This window comes from Setaria italica, chromosome VI (assembly GCF_000263155.2).
Source record: "Setaria italica strain Yugu1 chromosome VI, Setaria_italica_v2.0, whole genome shotgun sequence".
Lineage (NCBI taxonomy): Eukaryota > Viridiplantae > Streptophyta > Magnoliopsida > Poales > Poaceae > Setaria > Setaria italica.
The window spans coordinates 21,917,633-21,939,045 of record NC_028455.1 but is presented as its reverse complement, the minus strand read 5'-3'; the positions used below and the strand labels follow the sequence as shown (position 1 = coordinate 21,939,045).

At 43.1% G+C, this 21,413-nt stretch overlaps 1 protein-coding gene and 1 long non-coding RNA gene across 3 annotated transcripts; both read left to right on the top strand.

The window, feature by feature from the left end:
* Nucleotides 1-8,356: 8,356 nt before the first annotated feature.
* On the top strand, nt 8,357-11,870 carry LOC101781132 (peptidyl-prolyl cis-trans isomerase, chloroplastic). The gene is made up of 7 exons (XM_004973247.3): nt 8,357-8,575; nt 9,568-9,858; nt 9,944-10,143; nt 10,473-10,708; nt 10,983-11,125; nt 11,240-11,311; nt 11,398-11,870. The coding sequence occupies exons 1-7, from the start codon at nt 8,465-8,467 to the stop codon at nt 11,623-11,625; spliced, it is 1,281 nt and encodes a 426-aa protein (XP_004973304.1). The 5' UTR covers nt 8,357-8,464; the 3' UTR covers nt 11,626-11,870.
* Nucleotides 11,871-13,240: 1,370 nt separating this feature from the next.
* On the top strand, nt 13,241-16,698 carry LOC101780849. 2 transcript variants are annotated; one of them, XR_001164227.2, is made up of 4 exons: nt 13,241-13,795; nt 14,393-14,598; nt 16,252-16,291; nt 16,382-16,698. It is a non-coding gene; the product is annotated as an uncharacterized LOC101780849 (long non-coding RNA). The 2 variants fall into 2 exon arrangements; XR_001164226.2 differs by having other exon boundaries at nt 14,393-16,291.
* Nucleotides 16,699-21,413: the final 4,715 nt, after the last annotated feature.

Sequence of the window (21,413 nt, the reverse complement as noted above, 5' to 3'; positions counted from 1 at the left end):
CGAAGTACTCTCGGACTCCAAAACTCGGTATTCACCGATACAAAAGCTATTATATGCTATCCTGCTCACCTCGCGGAAACTGCACAATTACTTCCAAGAGCACAACATCACAGTCATCTCCGACTTCCCGCTTGGCGAAATTCTCCATAACAGAGATGCCACGGGTAGAATCTCCAAATGGGCAGTCAAACTCGGAGCTCTTACTTTGAGCTTCAAGCCAAGAACAGCCATCAAGTCTCAGGCTTTGGTCGACTTCATAGCCGAGTGGACCAAAAATCAGGTTCCAACTCCAGTCGAGCGACCAGAGCATTGGGTAATGTACTTCGACGGATCCCTCAAACTTGAAGGGGCCGGCGCAGGTGTCTTACTCATCTCCCCCAAAGGGAACCAACTCAAGTATGTGCTGCAGATATTCTGGGAAGCATCCAATAATGAAGTCGAGTACGAAGCACTGTTACACGGCCTTCGCCTAGCGATCTCCCTCGGTATCAAACGGTTACTGGTGTACGGCGACTCCCTAGTCGTCATAAACCAGGTCAACGATGAGTGGGACCGCAACAGGGACAATATGGACGCTTACTGCAGAGAAGTCCGTAAATTGGAAAACAAATTCTCTGGCTTGGAGTTCCATCACATTGTCTGCGACAACAATGTTGCTGCCGACGTCTTATCTAAATTAGGCTCAACTCGTGCAGAAGTTCCAGCAGAAATTTTTGTACACGAGCTACGCAAGCCGTCCATACCTGAACAAGTTACACCGCCAGTAGTCCCGACTACTGACGCCTCTCGAGAGATCATGATGATAGAAGTCGACTGGAGGACACCCTTCATCGACTACATCAAAGATCACCAGCTACCATCTGACAAGAATAAAGTCGAGCAAATCTCCCGACGTGCAAAGAATTACGTTCTAGTTGGAGACAAGCTCTACAGGAAAGGTGCATCATTTGGAGTACTCATGAAGTGCGTCACCAGAGAAGATGGCCAAGACATCCTAGAAGAAATTCACAAAGGAATCTGCGGCAACCACGCCTCCTCAAGGACACTAGTCGGCAAGGCCTTCAGAGCAGGGTTCTATTGGCCAATGGCTCTGGCCGACGCCAAGCAACTTGTCCAGAAGTGCAAAGGTTGCCAATTCTTCACCAAACAGCAACATGTGCCGGCTTACAAGCTGGTCACAATACCTCCAACATGGCCATTTGCCTGCTGGGGGCTTGACATGATTGGCCTGTTACCAACTGCGCCAGGAGGATTCAACAGAGTACTCGTGGCAATTGACAAATTCACCAAGTGGATCGAGGTCAAACCAGTCACTTCCCCAAAGGCAGACCGAGTTCTCAACTTCTTGGATGAAATCGTACATCGTTATGGTTTTCCCAACAGGATTATCATCGATCTCGGGTCAAACTTCAACAATCATGACTTCTGGGAATATTGCGAGAACAACGGCATCGACGTCCGCTATGTCTCGGTTGCTCATCCGCGAGCCAATGGTCAAGTCGAGCGTGCCAATGGCATGATACTCGATGCTCTGAAGAAACGTCTACATGACGTCGGCAACACCAAAGGTGGCCGATGGCTCAAAGAGTTACCCAATACCTTGTGGGGCCTACGTACCCAACCATGCAAGACTACGGGGCTGTCACCTTACTTCCTGGTATATGGCTCAGAAGCTATACTACCCGTCGATATCATGTGGCAATCACCATCCGTCGAACAATATGACGAAGAGCTTGCCGTAGAAACACGGCGAACGGATATCGACAGTTTGGAAGAAACAAGATGCGCAGCATTGGTGCAATCTACCAGATACCTTGACAGTTTAAGGCGTTATCACGATCGCAACGTCAGGGAAAGATCTTTTAACTCGGGCGATATGGTCCTTAAGCGTATTCAAGACACATCAGGATTGCACAAACTCAATTCACCATGGGAAGGCCCTTACATCATATCAAAGGTTACAGGACCCGGATCTTACAAACTCCAAGAGCTCTCAGGTGAACAGGTTCCAAACTCTTGGAATATAGAACACCTTTGTCGCTATTACCCGTAGCAGCACTCGAGTACTCACTTCCAGGCGACTACTCGGGACGGCTACTCGGTTATTGACTTCGAAGGGTGTTCGCTTCAACGCGCTATCAATACAAAGGAAACTCTTCTTTATTGAAACAAGAATATATCAAGTTACATACGAGTACAAGGACTCAGCTCAACAAAGACTACAAGCAACTGCCTACTGGCGGGCTGCATTTAAATCTTAGGCTTTTACTATATCACAAGGCCACTCAGGTCTGCCGACCGCAGGAAGGGCCTACACGCAAGGAAGCTGCGCAAAACGCAGCCATCCTACCCAAGGCACGTCCAGGTACTCCATTACCGCCATCATCAGGACAGCGGCAATGTCAAAACCGGGAAGACGCGCCTAGAGGGACCCAAGGCTGCTCTTTTGCTAGCCTTGCGAAGCCTATCTACTCTACGGCCGCACCTCCACCATCTTTCAGAATGGGATGAAGGCCGCGGCACTCACTACCCATCACTCGCTGCGAGTTCCAACGCGTACTCCGCTGGATCAGTAGCTACGAGATGAGGCAGGCGACGAACCCTCCTACGAGGATTCTTCTAGCATCGCGGCTATCCCTACGAGCGTAAGAGCCTGTGGAGGCAAGGTGGCCTTAATCTACGAGGAATCTTCTAGCACCGGTGCGCTCTTTGCTGGCTCTCTATACTCAAACAGAAGCAAACACAGACAATCCATTGCTACTTAGAAGCTCGAGTTGGTTCGACCAGCAGATGGCTCTATTTATAGCCGAAAGCCACAACTACCACCGGTCCAAGAGTTACTGTGCACCCGTGATCAATGAGTCTGATGACTCTTGACTCCACCCATGTGACCGCACTCATGCTGCAACAGATAAAGGAGCACAGTACACCCGTGCCTCCGCAAATGGACAAAAGAGCACGCGGTACACCTGTACATCAACAAAGGACAGCCCAGTACAGTACACCCGTGTCCTTCAGGAGACGAGTACTCAAACAGCATTACGACTACTCGACTCTCGGGACTACTACACGCGAAGCTTAGCCTACATGACGGAGGCTCTGACTACTTCAACCCTGGGACCTAGGGTCTGGCGAGGCGGAGTTCCACTCTCGAAGGGTCGGGCGCCTCCGACCCTAGGACTCGGGGTCGGGCGAGGCGGAGTCCCTCCCTCGAGGGGTCGGGCACCTCCAACCCCAGGACCCAAGGTCGGGCGAGGCGGAGCTCCACCCTTGAAAGATCGGGCACAGCAGAGTTGCAACATTTCGAAGATTCAACAACATTTTTTGAAAGACAACACACTCCAAAATCCTAAATCTTGATATTCAAAAGTATCGACATACTTGGGACAAGAACAAGAGTACACACAAAAGCTCAAAGTTCCTCTAAGGAGACGAACTCTGACATCTTGGCTGCAATGGGCTCCGCCTCCTCAAGGTACTGCGCATAGGCCTCCTCTGTGCAGTTACGAGCCACGCCATCACTAGCTGCCGCCAAGTCTGCCCTTGGGTAGTAGGACTTCACAACTGCAAGCACCTGCTTACAAACAGTCCTGCAAAGTCCTGCTACTTTACTCGGGGCAGCTCTTAGTCGTTCTACTAGCGATTGCGGCCCTGCGCCTTCCACGGGGGCGATGGCGTTCACCAAATCCTCGGCTGCTCTAGACAGTTCTTGGAGTTCGCCATGAAGTCGTCCCAAGGTCTGGGCATGATCTCTGCACGCCACCATGGTCATGGCAAGCATCACGCCGTTCTGCATCTTTCGGGCCCGCTGGTGCTTGCATGCAGCTTCTGCTTCAGCGAGCGCGGCCCGAAGATGTTCGGCTTCATTTGCCACTCGGTCGTGAGCGTTCCTCCAATCAATGACTTGGTTCCTTGCAGACGCCTCCTGTTTCTTGAGCTCTACAAAGCAAAAGAACTTAGGCCACAGCCAACTACAGTTGGACACACCCAAAGTAGTCGCAATGCTTACCTTGATACTTCTTGTTCAAGGATTTATAGCGGCTCTCCAGTTTCTCCTGCAGAACAGCGTGATCCGCACGTTCCACGGCAAAGGATTTTGCCTCGACTTCATGAAACCGAAGCGCTTCTCTCAGTCGGGCGCACTCCTGCTCCAGTTCGTGGTTTCTTTCCTGAAAAGGTCCGAGTACGTTATGGTAAGTTCCATGCCTCACGACCACTTGGGTCCTGCAGTAACATCAGCAATATCTACCTGGACGCCCCGGAACACATCCATGGCCCTCTGGAGCTCTGAGTCAGAAGGCGGGCTAAGTACTGGCCTTTGGGTACTCTCCATAAGAGGAACTGTACCCAGAGCAGCACCTACAACATTCACCATATCAGCTACCAACTATGACTACAATAACTAAATACAGGCATTTACCTGGAGCAGTCGCTCGCTTGGATTTCTCAACTACAGCCAGCACTCCGCTAGAGGACGAGGATAGGCTGGCACTCCCCGAGCCTGATGCAGCATCAGGCTCCTCTACCAAGCGAATCACGTCTTGAAGCATCGACATCGTAGCTCCAAGACGACCCGGGTCAACCTCGGGTACCTCTTCAACAATCACGTCCTCAAAAGGAACAGATGTTGTAGTCAAAGGATCTGGCACTACCCCTGTGTCTACAGGGATAGTTTCCTCTGCATCCCTGCACCGCCAAAGTGTCACTACACGATTTTTAGAAAATCCAACGGAATCCAACAAGACAAGGAGTCTCACCGGGTTGAGTGTGGTGGCAGTCGCACACGTTTCTTTTGAAACCTGACGTTGACAGAATGCGTCCCATACCACACCCACCGCACGGCTAGGTCTTGAGTACTTATTGCAAGCACGATGCTCATGAATGTAATTACCAAAATCCAGCCATCCTGCCCCGGTAAGCAGATCCAACCAATCATTGGAGGCAGATGCAAGGCTCAGGTGGAAGCACGGCGGCGGTGGCCAAACCGACAGCAACCACACCACCAATCTCCCTCCAGAACCGGCGCAGGCAACAACTGTGGGAGGTGGCCCTAGAGCCAGTGGCCCCAGAGCGCAATCGGTGGCCACGAGGTCACCAACAACGACCATAAGGCCACCCCGGCGCAGTCGATCTTGAACAAGGAGGAGGCCACCGCATCGAGGGAACGGAGATTCACATCGTTGGGGGACTGATCCGGCGACGCCGGACTGAGACACGCCCACACCGTCCACCACCTCCAATGCAGCCGCCTCACCACCCTTTCACGCGCGCAGCCGCACCATGCGCGGCCACAACCCACAGACAGTAGATGGCTCATGCTGCAAGGAGTTCAGGCGGCGGAGCTGCCATGGCACGCCTCCACGGGACCTCGTTTCCCAAATCCAGCCGGGTTATGGAGAAAACCAGCTGGGATTGCCTCGCCGCCGCCGTCCTCACCGCCGCACGAGCTTCCGACGATCGGCTCTAGCGGCGGCATGGCTGGGAGAAGGTGGAGGGGCTTGGTGGCGGCGGCGGCGGCTATGGTTCTGCCCGTGTCGCCCAAGAGGGGCGACGCGCTAACAGCTACTGGACTGCTAGCTAAAATTTGACTTAGCTTGTGTGCTTGTATTTTTGGTTCTTTATTATTTTGGTGAAACTGTAACACCCCGATTCTAAAGTCTACTTACGGACCAGCTCCTCACGTGGGATGGGCTCGCATACGCATAGCACCTCTTTTATAATTTTATCCTTATTTCGTGTAAAAGGTTTAACCAGAAGCTGCTACTTTAAAACACGAAGGCTTATAAAGCGAGCCCACACCTACTTAGACTACTAAGGTGGGACTAATTAGGATCTCCCTTAATGTATCTCGTAAGTTAGGATCTTAGTAATGGGACTAATTAGGATCTCCCTTAATGTATCTCGCAAGTTAGGATCTTTATTTGGGCCTGAGGCCTTGTAACCTGTACATTTTTCACCCTTATTTATAATTAAAAATACCAGTAGGTGCCTCCAAAGATGGGACTAATTCCAATGGAACGGGATACATGGATCACGACGGATGAAATCGGAACACTAATGAGCTAGGGTATTATAAGTACATGTGACATGCCCATTGAAAATAAAGCACATGTAATGACTTCGTCTATCTCATCGTTCAGATCTTTATCTACTATGTGTTTCTAATAGTTCTAGTAAAAACATCAATCTCATTTTTAATTATAAAAGTATGTATACAGGTGAAAGAGAGGTTGATGTTTCCGCCACTCTTTTTTCTCTTTTCTTTTTTGGCGAGATAAGGCAAAAATCGAGTTTTAGTTATGCATTTTATAGTTCAGCCATCCTAAATTATGTCCACTCTTAAAATCATTTTGTGCTATCTTAAAATTCAAAGAATTACCCGTTCGACTGCCATCCCTTTTCTAGTTCCGCAACATAAGGTGGGCAAACTCACAACAGTTGGGTTGTGTTGGGCTGACCCCGAGTGACAATTTAGTAGGATTCAGAATTGTCAGCTCTAAAATGCTTAAAAATTACTACATATTGACCTTAATTGTACTACTTTGAATGGTTTGTGACAAGTTTATTGGATAATCTGTTACAAATTTATTGGAATAAGCTGTGCTAAATTTACTACCATCTCGGAGTCCACATATAATTTATATTAGTATTTAAATAAAAAATAAAACTTTAACCATCAAATTTATAAAAAACACATGTAAATTGATAGCACAGAATTAATATTTACAGATTGATCATTAAAATTATTTTCATGATATATTGTTATTTAATCTATAGTGATATGTTTATATAAATGTTGGTGAACAAAGCACATTTTGGAGACCATGTTAAGTTTTAAAAAACTTACAACCAGGGAAAGTATGACATAATTGTAGACTTATCTTCGTATCTAAAGGTGAATAAGTAAAATATAACTAGTTCTCATATGTATAAGGGGCTTATGTCTACGTATATAAGAGACCATTTTCTTCTTTTTTTCTAAACTTATAAATCATGTGCTAAAATAGAACATCTTCCATTATCAAGAAAAAGACATGAAGCATATACCATCCTACATTCTTCTACTAGTGGTATCCTCTAATATTCTCCGAAGATGTCAAGATGCCATGATACCTATACAATTAATTGTAACGGTGCCATTACAAATATTCGAGTTTGGATGTTTGTCATTACAATTCACCTATTTGGAAACAGATCATTACAATTATTAGTTTACTTGACCCATGACATTTTCTATGTCTTTGATGCTCTTGGACCCACGAGCATACCATAGTACTTTCATATTACCCAATATGCCCATACTACGTCTTTCTCACAATCTTGCTAGCACGCAGGCCCACACGTAATCCCCTTCATCTCTCCTTTCTTCCTTCCACACCCATACCGTCCCATCCCCATGCATGTTCCCCTTCCTACTCCGGTCTCCCTCCCCTTTGCACTCTTCCTCTTGCCATTGGAAATGGTGAGGAGGCAGGACCTATTGGAGGGCACCATTGCATGTGCACGTGAGGAAGGCCTCCCACCAGCGTTGGGACGCAGGGGAGTGCCTCCCAGACGAGGCCATGGTGGTGGTGGATAGGGAGTGTGGCTATGATAGTGGAGGCAGGGCTGTTGCCTTTGAATCGCGGATGACGAGTCTCCCTCTCCCAAATGACCAGATCCGACAATTTCGGCAATGAGTTCCATAGCTCGAGCTCCATTACCTCCACCGGCAGCATCCTTCCTCGCCTCTGCAAGCATCTTTTGCACCACTAGCGAGCAGCTCCCCTTACCTTCATACTCACATGCGAGCAGCTCCCATGCCCTTCCCGATACCATCAACAGAGGAAGAAGATCATGGGGTAGAGAAAAGTTGATGGGGAAGGGAAGGCAGGGGCGCCAACGAGGATGCCACCTTGCTACCAGCATGGCCATGCCCGAACTTCGAAACCTTCCGTCGGTGTCCGCTCCTCTACCCTCCATAGACGGTGATCACCTGTGATCCATGGCTACAAAGCGCCTCCCTTCGTGTCCGCAGGTCACCCCTCCCCTCCATGGTCACAGTGATCGGGCAAGAAAGAAATGTTATGACATGTGGACCCCTAGTCAATAAGGTAGAAAAAAGAGGCGTGGGATATTTTTGTCCATACGGTTCAAGACCGAGAAAATGATATGGTAATGGCATATATTTAAATAGATGAATTATAATAAAATACTATTTTTGAAATAAGAAAGTTATAATAGCATATTCTATTCGAGGGGAGGCTTATCCTTCACGTTATCCACCTCAGCGGCGCGCCCACCAATCGCAGGGCGCCCCCGGGCGCCCCCGCCTTATCCACCTCACCGACCCACCACCGGCACGAACCATCTCGTCTCCAGTCTCCAGTTTTCCACCACGGTCGCCTCGTCTCTTCTCCCCCTCTACTGTCTCCTCCAATCGACCAATCCCCCGCCCCACTCCCACTAACCCTCACCCCACTACATGGCGGCAGCGCTCGCCTCCTCCCGCTGCTGCTGCAGCCGCCCGTCGCTGCCGCCGCTCCCGACCCGCGGCCGCCGCGCCGTCGCCCGGTGCGCGCTCGGCGGAGGAGAGGTCAGCTTCCTGGGCTCCGGCTGCATTTCTCCTTGTTTCTCTTTTCGTGCGTGTGGAACTAGGACATAGGTTTCGATGTTCTGTAGCAATGTGGCTCAGGCTTGATGGTGCCGCGTTGCTGCATTGCAGCTTGGGCTTGATGGGTGAATCATGCCGGTGCCTATCAATTCTGGCATGTGGAGCCTTTCCAGGCACTTGATTGAAATTGTAAACTGAAGGATTGAAATATTGATGCATTGAAATGTACTTGTGAAGATTTGTTTTAAATTGAAGCTGTAAATTGATGGCAATTGTGTATGCGAGTCAGTTAATGGTTTGGTAAGATCAGGGAAAGGGGATTTTGAGCTTCCTGTGTTGATAGGGGTAGCAAGGTTTAGATATTTTTTTATCAGGATATAAGTGCCTATTTGTGTGGTTTCTCAATGTTTGCAATTTCAAATTCTACAAAATAGGTATAATTTGTGATGTAGAGTTGAGCAGTCTGTGAAAAAGACGCAAAGTCGTGTAGTTAAAGGAAAACTGCTGATTCAACAATTCAGTCACCTGTCATATAAACAGTAGAGTGGACAATCATGGAATACCAATTAATCTAGTGGGAAGTCTTGAGAATCCCCATGAATTAAATGGTACTACTTAGTGTAATAGAGGAAAACAATGTTAGCCCTGGTTTTTTTCTCAAAGATTTGAAGCTGGAAGACTAGTTTTTTGCTGAAGTAAACCTTGATTTATGTTCTTCAATGTATTATAAGACCTTTACAACCATGTTAGTGACCATGCATCTCAACTTTCATAAAAACTCTCCTATTGCTGTCCTGGTCATGTTCTGAGCATTGTGTGCTTTGGAGATACAATTTATGCTGAGGATGTGCAGTATGACTGCTGCTGCATTTGGATGCACCACTCTTGCTGACTGAAGTTTCATGTTGTGAGCTCTTCTTAGTTGACACAATGTTCCCTGTTACATGTTTCAATTTTTTCTTACAACCTTGCAGAAAAGAAACAACTTCAGCTGGAAAGAATGTGCAATTTCAGTTGCATTATCAGTTGGATTAATCACTAGCGCACCAGCAATTGGATCGCCGGCCTATGCTTCTCCTCTTGAACCTGTTCTTCCAGATGTCTCCGTTCTGATCTCTGGGCCTCCCATTAAAGATCCTGGTGCTTTACTGAGATATGCTTTGCCAATAGATAACAAAGCTATTCGTGAGGTTCAAAAGCCACTGGAGGATATCACTGACAGTCTCAAGGTTGCTGGTGTTAGGGCCTTGGATTCAGTTGAAAGGGTAAGTCATGCATTTGAGGCACCTTTCGTCATCACTCTGATTTACAGCTGTTTTCTGGAACTTATGAATTTCCCTTAAATTCTAGAATGTCAGACAAGCATCAAGAGCACTGAACAATGGGAGAGACTTAATTCTTGCTGGTCTTGCTGAGTCCAAAAGAGCAAATGGAGAAGACTTATTGAATAAATTGGCTGTTGGACTTGATGAGCTTCAAAGAATTGTTGAAGACAAAAATAGGGATGCAGTAGCTCCAAAGCAGAAAGAACTGCTCCAGTATGTTGGAACGTGAGTAAACTTCCTTGAAGCAAAACTACCGTGCCTGTTTTCCTGCCAGTGCTAAGCAAAGCTGTAGTAGTTCCTAAATCTATTTCTGTGAGCCACATGCGAAAGTTTCTTGCTGTAAAATTGTGGTATCTATATCTATCAATATAATATTCTTGCTTGCTGAGCAAAAGTTCTTGTTAACAAATAACTCTCTAGTGCTAAAGAACTAAAGAACAGAATTGTATCTGCCTCTAAATAGATGTAAGAACTGTTATGAAACAGCTCTTCTCATTTATACCTTGTCATTGACTCTGCAGCTGAGATCTTCCTGGGACATTGCATTTCTGCAGTGTAGAAGAAGACATGGTTGATGGCTTTCCCTTTGAAATACCAGAAGAGTACAGCAACATGCCTCTTCTCAAAGGAAGAGCTGCTGTGGATATGAAGGTTAAAATTAAGGACAATCCCAACATAGAAGATTGTGTATTTCGGATAGTTCTGGATGGATACAATGCTCCTGTGACTGCGGGGAACTTCATAGATCTGGTGGAACGTAAATTCTATGATGGCATGGAAATCCAAAGAGGTAATTCAATCTTTGAGTGCTTCATACCAGTTATTGTCTCTTTCTTGCATCTTCCAGCATTTGTTATTATGTTGCAGTTTGATATCCATTAAGTTCTATTAAATGTGAGTTTCATGTGTGGGAGTAGTGACTATGTACTCGTCTCTTAACAAGTAGCATATGCATTTTACAGTTCAGAGCCCATTATCATACCATTATAACGTTCAGTTTTTATATGGACAAGTTTTCCTAGATGTCAGTGAGCTTTTTCTGAACTGTGTTGGTTCTTCTGCAGCTGACGGCTTTGTTGTTCAAACCGGAGATCCAGAGGGACCAGCTGAGGGATTTATTGATCCCAGCACTGGCAAAATTCGCACAGTACCTCTTGAAATAATGGTTGATGGTGATAAGGCTCCTGTATATGGTGAAACACTTGAAGTAAGCAGAAGCAGCCTTATCTTCTTTGTCTTTTCATTTCATCGGTGCTCAAAATTTTTGGCTGCTGTATTCGAATATGCCTTTTCTTATGTTTCACGAGGTCATGATTTTCAGGAACTTGGCCGCTACAAGGCTCAAACAAAACTTCCTTTTAATGCATTTGGAACTATGGCAATGGCTAGAGAAGTAAGAGTCGTGCAGATTAAGCATATCAGCATATGCACTATCTGAATATTTAACATCTAACATGAGATAACTGCATTCCATGACAGGAATTTGATGATAATTCAGCTTCTAGTCAAGTCTTTTGGCTCTTAAAAGAGAGTGAGCTAACACCAAGCAATGCCAATATATTGGATGGGCGGTATGCGGTATTTGGATATGTAACTGAAAATGAGGATTACTTGGCGGATGTCAAAGTTGGGGATGTCATCGAATCAATCCAAGTCATTTCAGGCTTGGACAACCTTGTCAACCCAAGCTACAAGATTGCAGGATAACGTGTTTTGTATCAGAGTTCCTTGTCGGCAATTCTGTCTTGAAATCGATGTAAAGCACTATAATATCTAACTCTTATATCCTTCTCTCTTGTTAATAATGAGGTTTTGTGTCATGCGGAATTCAATATTAATTGAAAGTTCAGAGTTATTGATCGGTTGTCCCATGCCAATGGCATGTTGGGCTTGAATTTAATTCACTGTAAAGGATTTCGGATATGAAACCGAAATATACATTCTGCTTGCTATGGACTTTCCAAATTCTGATGGGCATTAGTTTCTGCAGCCCGTCATGGATAGGTCGCTTTTCTGTCTTGCGTGTCTCTCCTGTTTTTCCCTTGAGCGCTCATGTGGCCAGATAAACTATTTCTACCCTCTTAATTATGTTCAAAAGGGATTTATATTGGTATTTGCTCCCTCTATATTTGTAGATGTGTCATCCCATTCGTGGTACAGATATATATGGTTTGCTGGGCCAATGATGCCACATGCAAAATAAAAAAAAAAAATTCGAAACAAAGTAACTGTTTGTTACAACGGGGAAGATGTAATGCGAGTCAATGCATTGTATTGCCAGTTACTCCACGTCACGTGGATGTGTAGTATTTTCAGCTCTTGCACGCTGTACGTTTTGCTGATCAAGTTTCGACATGGATATTTTTAATGCTAGCCCATTGAACAGTCACATGTTCAGTCGAATCTATTTTATTTTTGTTACACAATGCTGAGAGTATGCTTAGATTGGTAACGAATTTATGGTTTACAGAAAATTGCAAAAGTCTTTACCAATTATAATCGTTTTTGTAAGTGAATACTAGAAAATTATAAAAGTTCATTCAAGTTCCATTCTTGCAAAGGTAACCCACCAAAGTGAGTTTGCAATATCGCTACGGTTAACATTCTATCGAGTTAGCACTTGTGTAAAAAGGGTGCATGAACGTGTATTTACGTATGATCCGTATTTTTGTTTAGCGGAACAGTCGGCTCTATCTATCGTAGACACAGAATCATGAGCATTGCCATTCTAGTAGTATTTCGATTCAGCCTCTCACCCAAATGGTGGGGCACACACAACTTTTCCTGGCCCTCTCGTCTCTCCGGCGCACACATAAATGCATGTCTTCTTCAAAAACATTTCAACTTCACTGGTGAAGCTAAAGTCGGTGAAGCTAAAAATAATAGTTTTACCTAACTTTCAATTCATTTTAGCATCAGTTTGCGAAACGACTTCACGATAAAATACAATACCTCATTTTACGTAAAACATGAAGGCGAATACAGAGGGTGTTTGGTTTGAGTTGCTTATGCATAAGCAACTAAAATATAAGCAACTTATTTGCTTATGCAACCAAACATCCTTACTTATTAGGTTGCTTACATAAACAACACAAGGGTTGCTTATTGGAGCTAAAAGGCACTCTTTACCCCCTGCCCTCATTTATGGGTGGTCCCCCCTCTCTCTCCCACCAATCACCTCTCAATAATTAGGGACAAGTTGGTCCATTCAATGCTTATAAGTAAGAGTATCCAAACAGTTGGACTAAAAATAAGTAATTCCAAATAAGCAACTTTTAGCTGCTTATAACGATCAACCCAAACCAAACCGGCCCTCAAGATAAACCGGGGCCGCATTCTCTCTCACCCGTCCATTTCTCCCCTCTCGTGCGCTAGGGTTTCACTGCCGGGAGGTGGCTCCGGCCCGCGCCTGTTGTGCGCCGCCGGCGAGGCGGCTCGGACCCCACCCGTTGCCCATGGGAGCATAGTGGGTGGCGGAGCTCCGCTTGGGGCCAAGCGCGGCGGGCGACGACGGTGGGAGGCGGAGCTCCGCACGGATCAGCCCCGCACCCAGCCCGGCCTCATGCGGCGAAGCGAGGCGGCGCGATGGTGGACAGCGGCTTCCATCAGTGGGCGCCATGGCGGAATCCTGCGCGCCGAGGGGACCAGCGATGGCGGAGGCCTCACGAGTCAGATCGGGGGGCAGGGTCCTGTTAAGAATCTCATGGTTCTAAGAATTGCGTGGCTACCCTTCGGGTTCTAGCGGCAGGTGACTTCGTCGACGCTGTGGACTGTCTCAGCCGTGCGCACTCAAGATCAGGTTAGGGTTCCCCCCACCACGCAACTCCTCCGATTGATTGTCTGAAGCGAGCAGATGGCTTAGTTCTGTACTAATAAGGTATGCTCTTCCTTTTCAGTGACCAATTTTAATTTCTGCCATACTATTCCTTGGACACCTATTCATATAGTTAAAAAAATTGATCCACATTTTACTGAGAAGATCATCACACTACTTTAAGATAGATTCATACTGAAGTAGTTAACTAGATGGATGTAGTGAGAACATGCCGTGCCAATATTGAAACTACATTTATTTTATAAAAAGGTGTGCTGATTCCTCCATAACTAAGATATTCAGGATAGGATCTGCGTATCTTCCAAACATTATTGAATTGTTGCCTTTATTTTGTTTGGATGTACCTGGTGGGTTTGGAATTAAAATGCGAGCATTGTTAGGATTTGGAATTGGATATGAGTTCATACGAAGGATATTAAACGTTCTAAAATGCTTAACTGAACATTAATCAAAATGTTTATGATGTGTTGCTTCTGGTATTAAGCAAGCATTTAAAAGTACTTACTGGTCCTTTCTCTTTTTTGCTATTCCTCTACTGATGTGTCAGATTGCTATCTGTTATTTTTCCTGTACATTTGTATGATTAGAAAGGTAGTATTGTTTTAGCTTCCATTTTGCTTATTGGTTCCTCCCCTGCAGGTGCTTGCTGCTGATTCAGAAGCCTTGGCGCATCTTTTGGTTGAACCATGGGCCAAGCTACTCCATTCTGTTCAGCAGAAAAGGGGCTACTCTCATGATATAGCTTCACTGATGTCGTTTGGGAAGAGTTTGCTTCCACGTGCGGCGGCTGATGTATCCCCTATTACTGATGTCACTACAATAAAGGACCCACGAGTCTTTGTAAGGTTTGATATTTTTGCTGTTTACCACATATTTTAACATTTTATTTAGCATGTGAGAGTGGGATGGTTAAACAATATATTCCCCCCTGCAGCAAGCTGGTTAAAGTTTTACTTTTCATGTGTACATATGGTTTGAAATTTGGATTGCTCCATTTTATATAACTTAGGCAAATTACTGTACTTAGATAAGCAAAGTATTATTGTTAGTTAGGCAATGTACTGTTATTACTCAGGCAAAGTATTATTTTTCAGTTAGGCGTATTACTGTGTTGTTTAGGTTAACATAACTTTTCTTAGTAGGCAATCATGCATTTTTTTCACACACAAAACATCCCTTGTGTGCGATGCAACTCAGATTTGGGGTCACGGTTATGATAATCAGTTCTTATAATGCAAATGCTTATTTAGGTATTTCTATTATATGATGCATGTATTTCTTTTTTAAAAAACAACTGAAACTACTCGTAACAGGCATCTAAAATGCTTAACTGATATAATTAAAATGTGTACTTAACATTATCTAAAATGCTTATGATGTGGTGCTTTTGATATCATTTAAAGAAATTTCCTTTTTGTTCAACAACTCATCAAGTACTGATATTAGTATAGGTAATTGACCAGTACTGACAATCTGGTACTGATCTTATCTAGTATTGATAATTTTTCAAGTATAACCTGTGTCCGTATAGAGTAAAAGACGGCGAATGATATTGTTTCCTATATTCTCTTAGTGATGAATTACTCATGTCATCTTCTTCTGTTGCTGTTGCAGCCCATATGAATCTACATGTCTTCATCTTTAATATTTTGTTGTTTTGCTGCTCTTCCCTGCAGAAACACAAAGATGCATCGAAAATTTTTATGTAGGCAACTTATACTAGATCAACAAGCAATTTATCCATTGTGGTTCAGCATGTGGTTCCAATTTTTTAGCAATTTTTCATATTCTAGTGAGTTTTGCCATAAAACTTTAATTAAGTTCTGGACTACCTCATCACAATATCACATAATTTCTGTAGGCTATTCTTTTGTTAAAAAATAAGGACAAGGAATTCTATCTCTGAAATGTCATTTTTTGCATTAAATTTGTGTGCTCATTTTAGTCTTTGCTTCTTTTCTCGTGTATCTTTGTGTGCCAATCTAGCCTACAAGATGTTGACTGTTAGATGTCGATTGCCCCCCTCATGCTTCACTCTCTGAATTTTTCAATAGATGTGTGCTATCCCTGGTTAATGCTGATTGTTTCTCATTTTCCTAATTATGCAGAAGTAATGTTCTCATTTAGGTGAATTATTACTGTCAGGCAAAAGTTTATCTCTGTATAGGCAAAGTAGTATTCTTAGTTAGGTAAAATAAAGTGTTGAATTTCTTAGACCACAGTTACCTGATTGTGTTTATTATTTTAGTAGTAATTTTAGGCAAAGTATTATTTGAAGTTAGGCAAAGTAAAGTGTTGAATTTCTTGAACTGCTTGTTACCTGATTGTTTACTTCATTAGGTCATATAGAATTAGCAACATTTGTTACTAGATGTAATCTGCCTTGGTGATGTTTTACACTTGCTACTAACTGATCTTACTATTCTTTCACTAATCATGCTTCTGTCCCATAAAATAGTGTTTTAGAACCTGATGTGCCTTTCTTTTCTGCCTGCAAGTTGTCCTGAGTGGATAAGCACTATAACATGCTCTTCAGCTGTAAGGCTCCTACCATTGTTTTCTGGTATGTTCCCTGTAAGTTTCAATTTTTGATCCATAATGAAAAATGCTTTTCCTTTTTTCTCACAGCCATTTGTTTGGTGGTCTAAAAGTTCATCAGATCATCATCGGCAGCAGTGAAGTTGCAACTAAACCTCGATTTGATTCATGCGCAGCTTTGTAGTTGTAGTTCCAATCTTTTGTTTGGTGTGTACAACAATGGAGGCAATCATGACTCGAATGCTGGTAGTTTGAAACTTTGTGAATGTTTATAATTTAGATGGGTGAAAATGTTTTACCATATGTTCTAATTTTCTTACAGTTTGTCGAAGATTTGTTTGTGAGATCCTAAAAGTTGCTTTTTATTGTACATATTGAGTTGAATTACTAGTAAAAAATTGTAGAAATGTCCAGAAGCAAGCAAATTAAGAGGGGGCGGTGGTGCGGGTATGCTTTTGGTGGAAAAATTAGCTCCGACTGCCTGTCTTGCCAGCTTTTTCTCTGGTCTGACAGCTTTTTTTTTTTTTCAGAAGAGGAAAGGTAGCCGTGCGGCCGGCCGTAAGTTAGCCCCGTTCCCTGTCAGCTCGTGGAGTTCAATGTTTAAATACTAATTAGACTATTAAATATAGACTAATTACAAAACTAATTGCACAGATAGTTGCGAGACGAATCTATTAAGCTTAATTAGTTCATGATTTGATAATGTTCATGATTTGATAATGTGGTGCTACAGTAAACATATGCTAACGAATGATTGATTAAGTTTATTAATTTTATAATTAGCTCATGTTTAGTTCTCCTAATTAGCCTTCAAATATTCGATGCGACATGAATGAATTTTAGTCCGGACTAAAGATTCAAATACCTCCTTGGGGTGTTTGGTTTCGCGGATTGAAGTTTAGTTCTTATCACATTAAATATTTAATGTAGATACATTAACCTTAGACTGGCCATTTAGATATATTAACTGCCAGACTGGCCAGTCTGACAGCTTTTTTTTTCGGAAGAGGAAAGGTAGCCGTGCGGCCGGTCGTAAATTATAGCCACGTCTTTTACATATATAGGTGAGTGTCTTTTACATATATAGGTGAGTGTCTGTAACCCACTAAGGCCTCGTTCGTTTTATCGGGATTGGATTCCAGCCAGGATTACTTCCAGGTCCGGTTTGAGTGATTCCACCCGTGTCACTCAATCCGGTCAGGATTTATTCCAGGGGTGAGGAGGTATGGTTTCAATCCGGGCCATCTAATGTAGAAGTATTCCAATCCAGGCCGATTTTCGTTCCAGGTCAGACTAAAACGAACAACACTTTCAATGCAAGTTTGGTTTCAAACCGGGCCACTTCAAACCACCCGGAATGGACCTCGTTCCGAGTCAATCCGGTGAAAACGAACGAGGCCTAAAAGTATATTGGTGCATCCACATTAAGCAGTTAAAACAAGAGTCTACATGTGAGAACCGCTCGATTTTGAACTGAATTTGAACTGAATTGATGTTATGTAAATAGGATGCAAGGCGTGTCAAGTAACAACCTACGCCTAGAGATGCAAGATTAGGTGCAATTCAATATAACAAGAGACAAATCCGATAGTCCGAAAAGATAGGAAATCTCTCTTTTCAGAGTTATCGTCCCAATAAAAAAATATTCTTGTGATAGGCCTGTTCCTGGTAAGAAATATAGTGAAATTGTCTTTCCTATTCTTTCCCCCTATCATGCTAGAAAAAAGACGTGCATTTCTTAAAATCGTTTTGAGGAATTCATGGAATAATCCATTTTCATGGAAAAAAGAATAAGAACAAGGATATGAGTTTACCGCTTACAAGCTGAGAGCCCTCACAGCTCAGGCACAACGACGCAATTATCAGGGGCGCGCTCTACCACTGAGCTAATAGCCCGTCACGCGGGCCTCCCAAAGGGAGGCCTGCTACGCTTAAAGCGAGAAAAACTCCATCCCTTTCCTTTTGACATCCCCATGCCGCCACACGGGGGGACATGGGGACGTCAAAAAGGGGATCCTATCACTATCAACTAATTTGTTCCGACATAGGATAATAAGCTCATGAGCTTAGTCTTCCATTGAAGAGAAGCAAATGAAACGCTTTCATAAAAATTCTCGTAGAATCGAGAATGAAGTTTTCATTCTGTACATGTCAGATCATGAATTAGTAACTGCAGCCAATCTTCGAAAAGTCCTGATTGTTTCGATTTTTGGAATGGGATATTTACGTTCTAGTGCGTTGTAGATTCTTATCCAAGACTTGTATCATTTGATAATGCCATGTGAATCACTAGAACCATGTGGATTCTTAGCGGTTGGGGCTTCCAGTTATCTTGGTAAGAATATGATATCCGTACTTCCATCACAACAAATTCTTTTTTTTCCAAGGGGGTCAACGGAAAAAATTCCCAAAAACAAGGAAAAGTATTTTGTTTCGGTTCGACCTACAGTCGCATATCAAATGGACGAAGGGAGAAATTTAGCAACACTTTCCCCGCGGAATCTCCTGCAAGAAGAGGATAATCTCCAACTTCGACTTGTGAATTTTATTTCTCATGAAAATAGCAAATTAACTCAAAGGTACTCTATTCCATAAGAGTCGAATAGTAAGTTAAGATGAGGACGGTATCATCATAAAAATAGGATGCCCCTATCGTCTAGTGGTTCAGGACATCTCTCTTTCAAGGAGGCAGCGGGGATTCGACCCAATTCTTAACTGGAAGGGACACCAAAGGACTCTGCCCTTCCATCTCTTGGATAAATAGAGAGGGAGGGCAGAACTTTTTTTTTTGGTTTTTTCATCTGGTAGGTGTTTCATAACATGCTCAAGATCGAGTAACACCAACCGTACAAATCGCACATCATCACATGAACCACAAAGAGTAATTTTAAGCATTGCACAAATTCAACAATTAAGATTAAAAGTTCATGACATGCATGGATCAAATCTGAAATTTAATTAAATGAGCTCCAAAATACAAGTTTTGGACTCGTGATAACAACAACATGAGATTAAACATTAAGGTTTAAGTTTTCCCAACATCTAACTCACGAAGATAACATATTTACGCAGTAGATACGATAGATTAACGCAAAAGAAACGATGGAGTAGTTGCTCAAGAACACCATCGAAATAACAATGACCGCTCTAGTCACTCATCACCCACCCTTGGATCGGAGGAGTAAAAGTGACTGAACACGGACTCGGGTTTACCTGCAACTTTAGTGAGCGATAGAAACATGAGTACAAAAGGTACTAGCAAGTTTTATGCAATTATATAACAAGGAGCATGCATAAGGGAGACCAAGGAGTAAGGCTCTAAAGTTTAGATTTGCAAAAGCCTATCTCATCCTATCCTTAATTTTTGACCATAATCATGTGAATAGCACCCTATGGACAGGTAGCAAGTTTTATTAATCTTGCTCAAACCCACTTCAAATTTTAGTTGAAAATAATCACATTAACATGGTAACACAGAGCATAATCATGTGAACAAGTATACATAAGTATCCGATAATTTTACAATGAATTCATAGGACTTGAGCTTGCTCATAACCAAGAGTGCGGCAATTCGAATTGATTTTATCCTTGCAAGGGTGTACTCTTTACCCACACGACTCGATGACCTTTTGGCTCACACACCCGATCAATGGTGCACAAGGGGGTACTCATGCCAACCCTTTCCAAACTGTCCCGAACTACGAGTAAAACACGCCTAGCTTGTGTGGAGGACGATCTAAGTCCACCGGGGACACTCCTAGGCTCCTCTACATAGTCCAAGGACCACACATCTAGAACCATTCCTCATAGAGCAAGTCAAGTAAGGTATTAGGTTTATTCATCCCATTCGGGAACATATGATAGCACGAAAAAGGGTGCTCAAACCAACGTCAACAACGGACAGTCCTTAATCGACTCAAGCGGTCCATGTCACCGAGACTCCATTCTCGTGACCCTACACACCGCTCAAATCTCATATCCAATTAACCATCGTGTTTATTTATTCAACAACATTAGAGAACCTTATTAGAATCAGTGTTGATTAACCTATAACCATTTCCCTTACCAAAGTGATCATTCTATGTCTAAGCATGGTAAGCAATTAACAAGATTAATTTATTATTAACCATTTTACTTGAGCGACAAGGTATATGATAACAAAACAAGGAAGACCATAATATCAACAACAGAGGTGCTAACAATGCAATAAGATAACCCACATGCAACCCATAGCGATACATAGAAACAAATTATTTAGAAAAGTAGGATAAGTATGCATAGCTGCGTGCCTTAGTTTTCCTCGGGTTCAACCTCAACCTCTACTTCAGGCTCAATGGTCACGTTCTCCGGCAAGTCGCTCTCTAAAATAAATGAAATGCGCGCATGCATGAGAGATGATGCTATCAGCGCAAATGCTCATGAAATGTGTGGAAAATAATAGAAATAGTGAGGAATGAATTGTTAAAAGACAATCACACCTACAACAGTAACCAATCATCAATATTAAACGGAATGATCACCTTAAATGATTAGTCCACTAGAGAGCATGATTTGCAAGATTAAAATCATTGGTGGAGCAACAATTATGAAATAAATTACACTAACAGAGGATCACAAAACATGATCATGAGAGTTGGATTCACCTTAAAAATCTATTTTCATTAATGAGGTATGAAATAAACAATACAAACTATTATTAAACACATTAAATCATAAAAGGCATGTAAATCAACCAGAAAAATATAAATATCATTTTTCCTAGATTCTGTACAGAAAACACAGGCTAACAAGAGTGGTTTCAACATTTTATCACTTTTCTACTATTTATCACACAAAGAACAAGATTGATACAACAAACACGTATTAGATTTAAAACAGCATGAAAACCATAGATTCCACTAATACAAGTCACAGATCTAGAGCATACATGATAAATGGAAGCTAACAAAATTGGTTTCACAATTTTTGGATCATCACATGATTTATAAAGTATTTAACAAGTTTAGAACAAAATAAATTATAGCACTCGATATACAATAGGAACATGCACATAATTATTTGTGAAATAAACTAGATATCAACAGGAACACAACAAAACAAGTTTCACACTTTTAGCATTTTT

Bases quoted from the DNA above. Each gene is read 5' to 3' on its own strand.
- LOC101781132 (XM_004973247.3), top strand. From the start codon at position 8,465: ATGGCGGCAGCGCTCGCCTCCTCCCGCTGCTGCTGCAGCCGCCCGTCG. The intron at 9,859-9,943 runs GTAAGTCATGCA...CTTAAATTCTAG, and splicing joins CCTTGGATTCAGTTGAAAGG to AATGTCAGACAAGCATCAAG. The intron at 10,709-10,982 runs GTAATTCAATCT...GTTCTTCTGCAG, and splicing joins TGGCATGGAAATCCAAAGAG to CTGACGGCTTTGTTGTTCAA.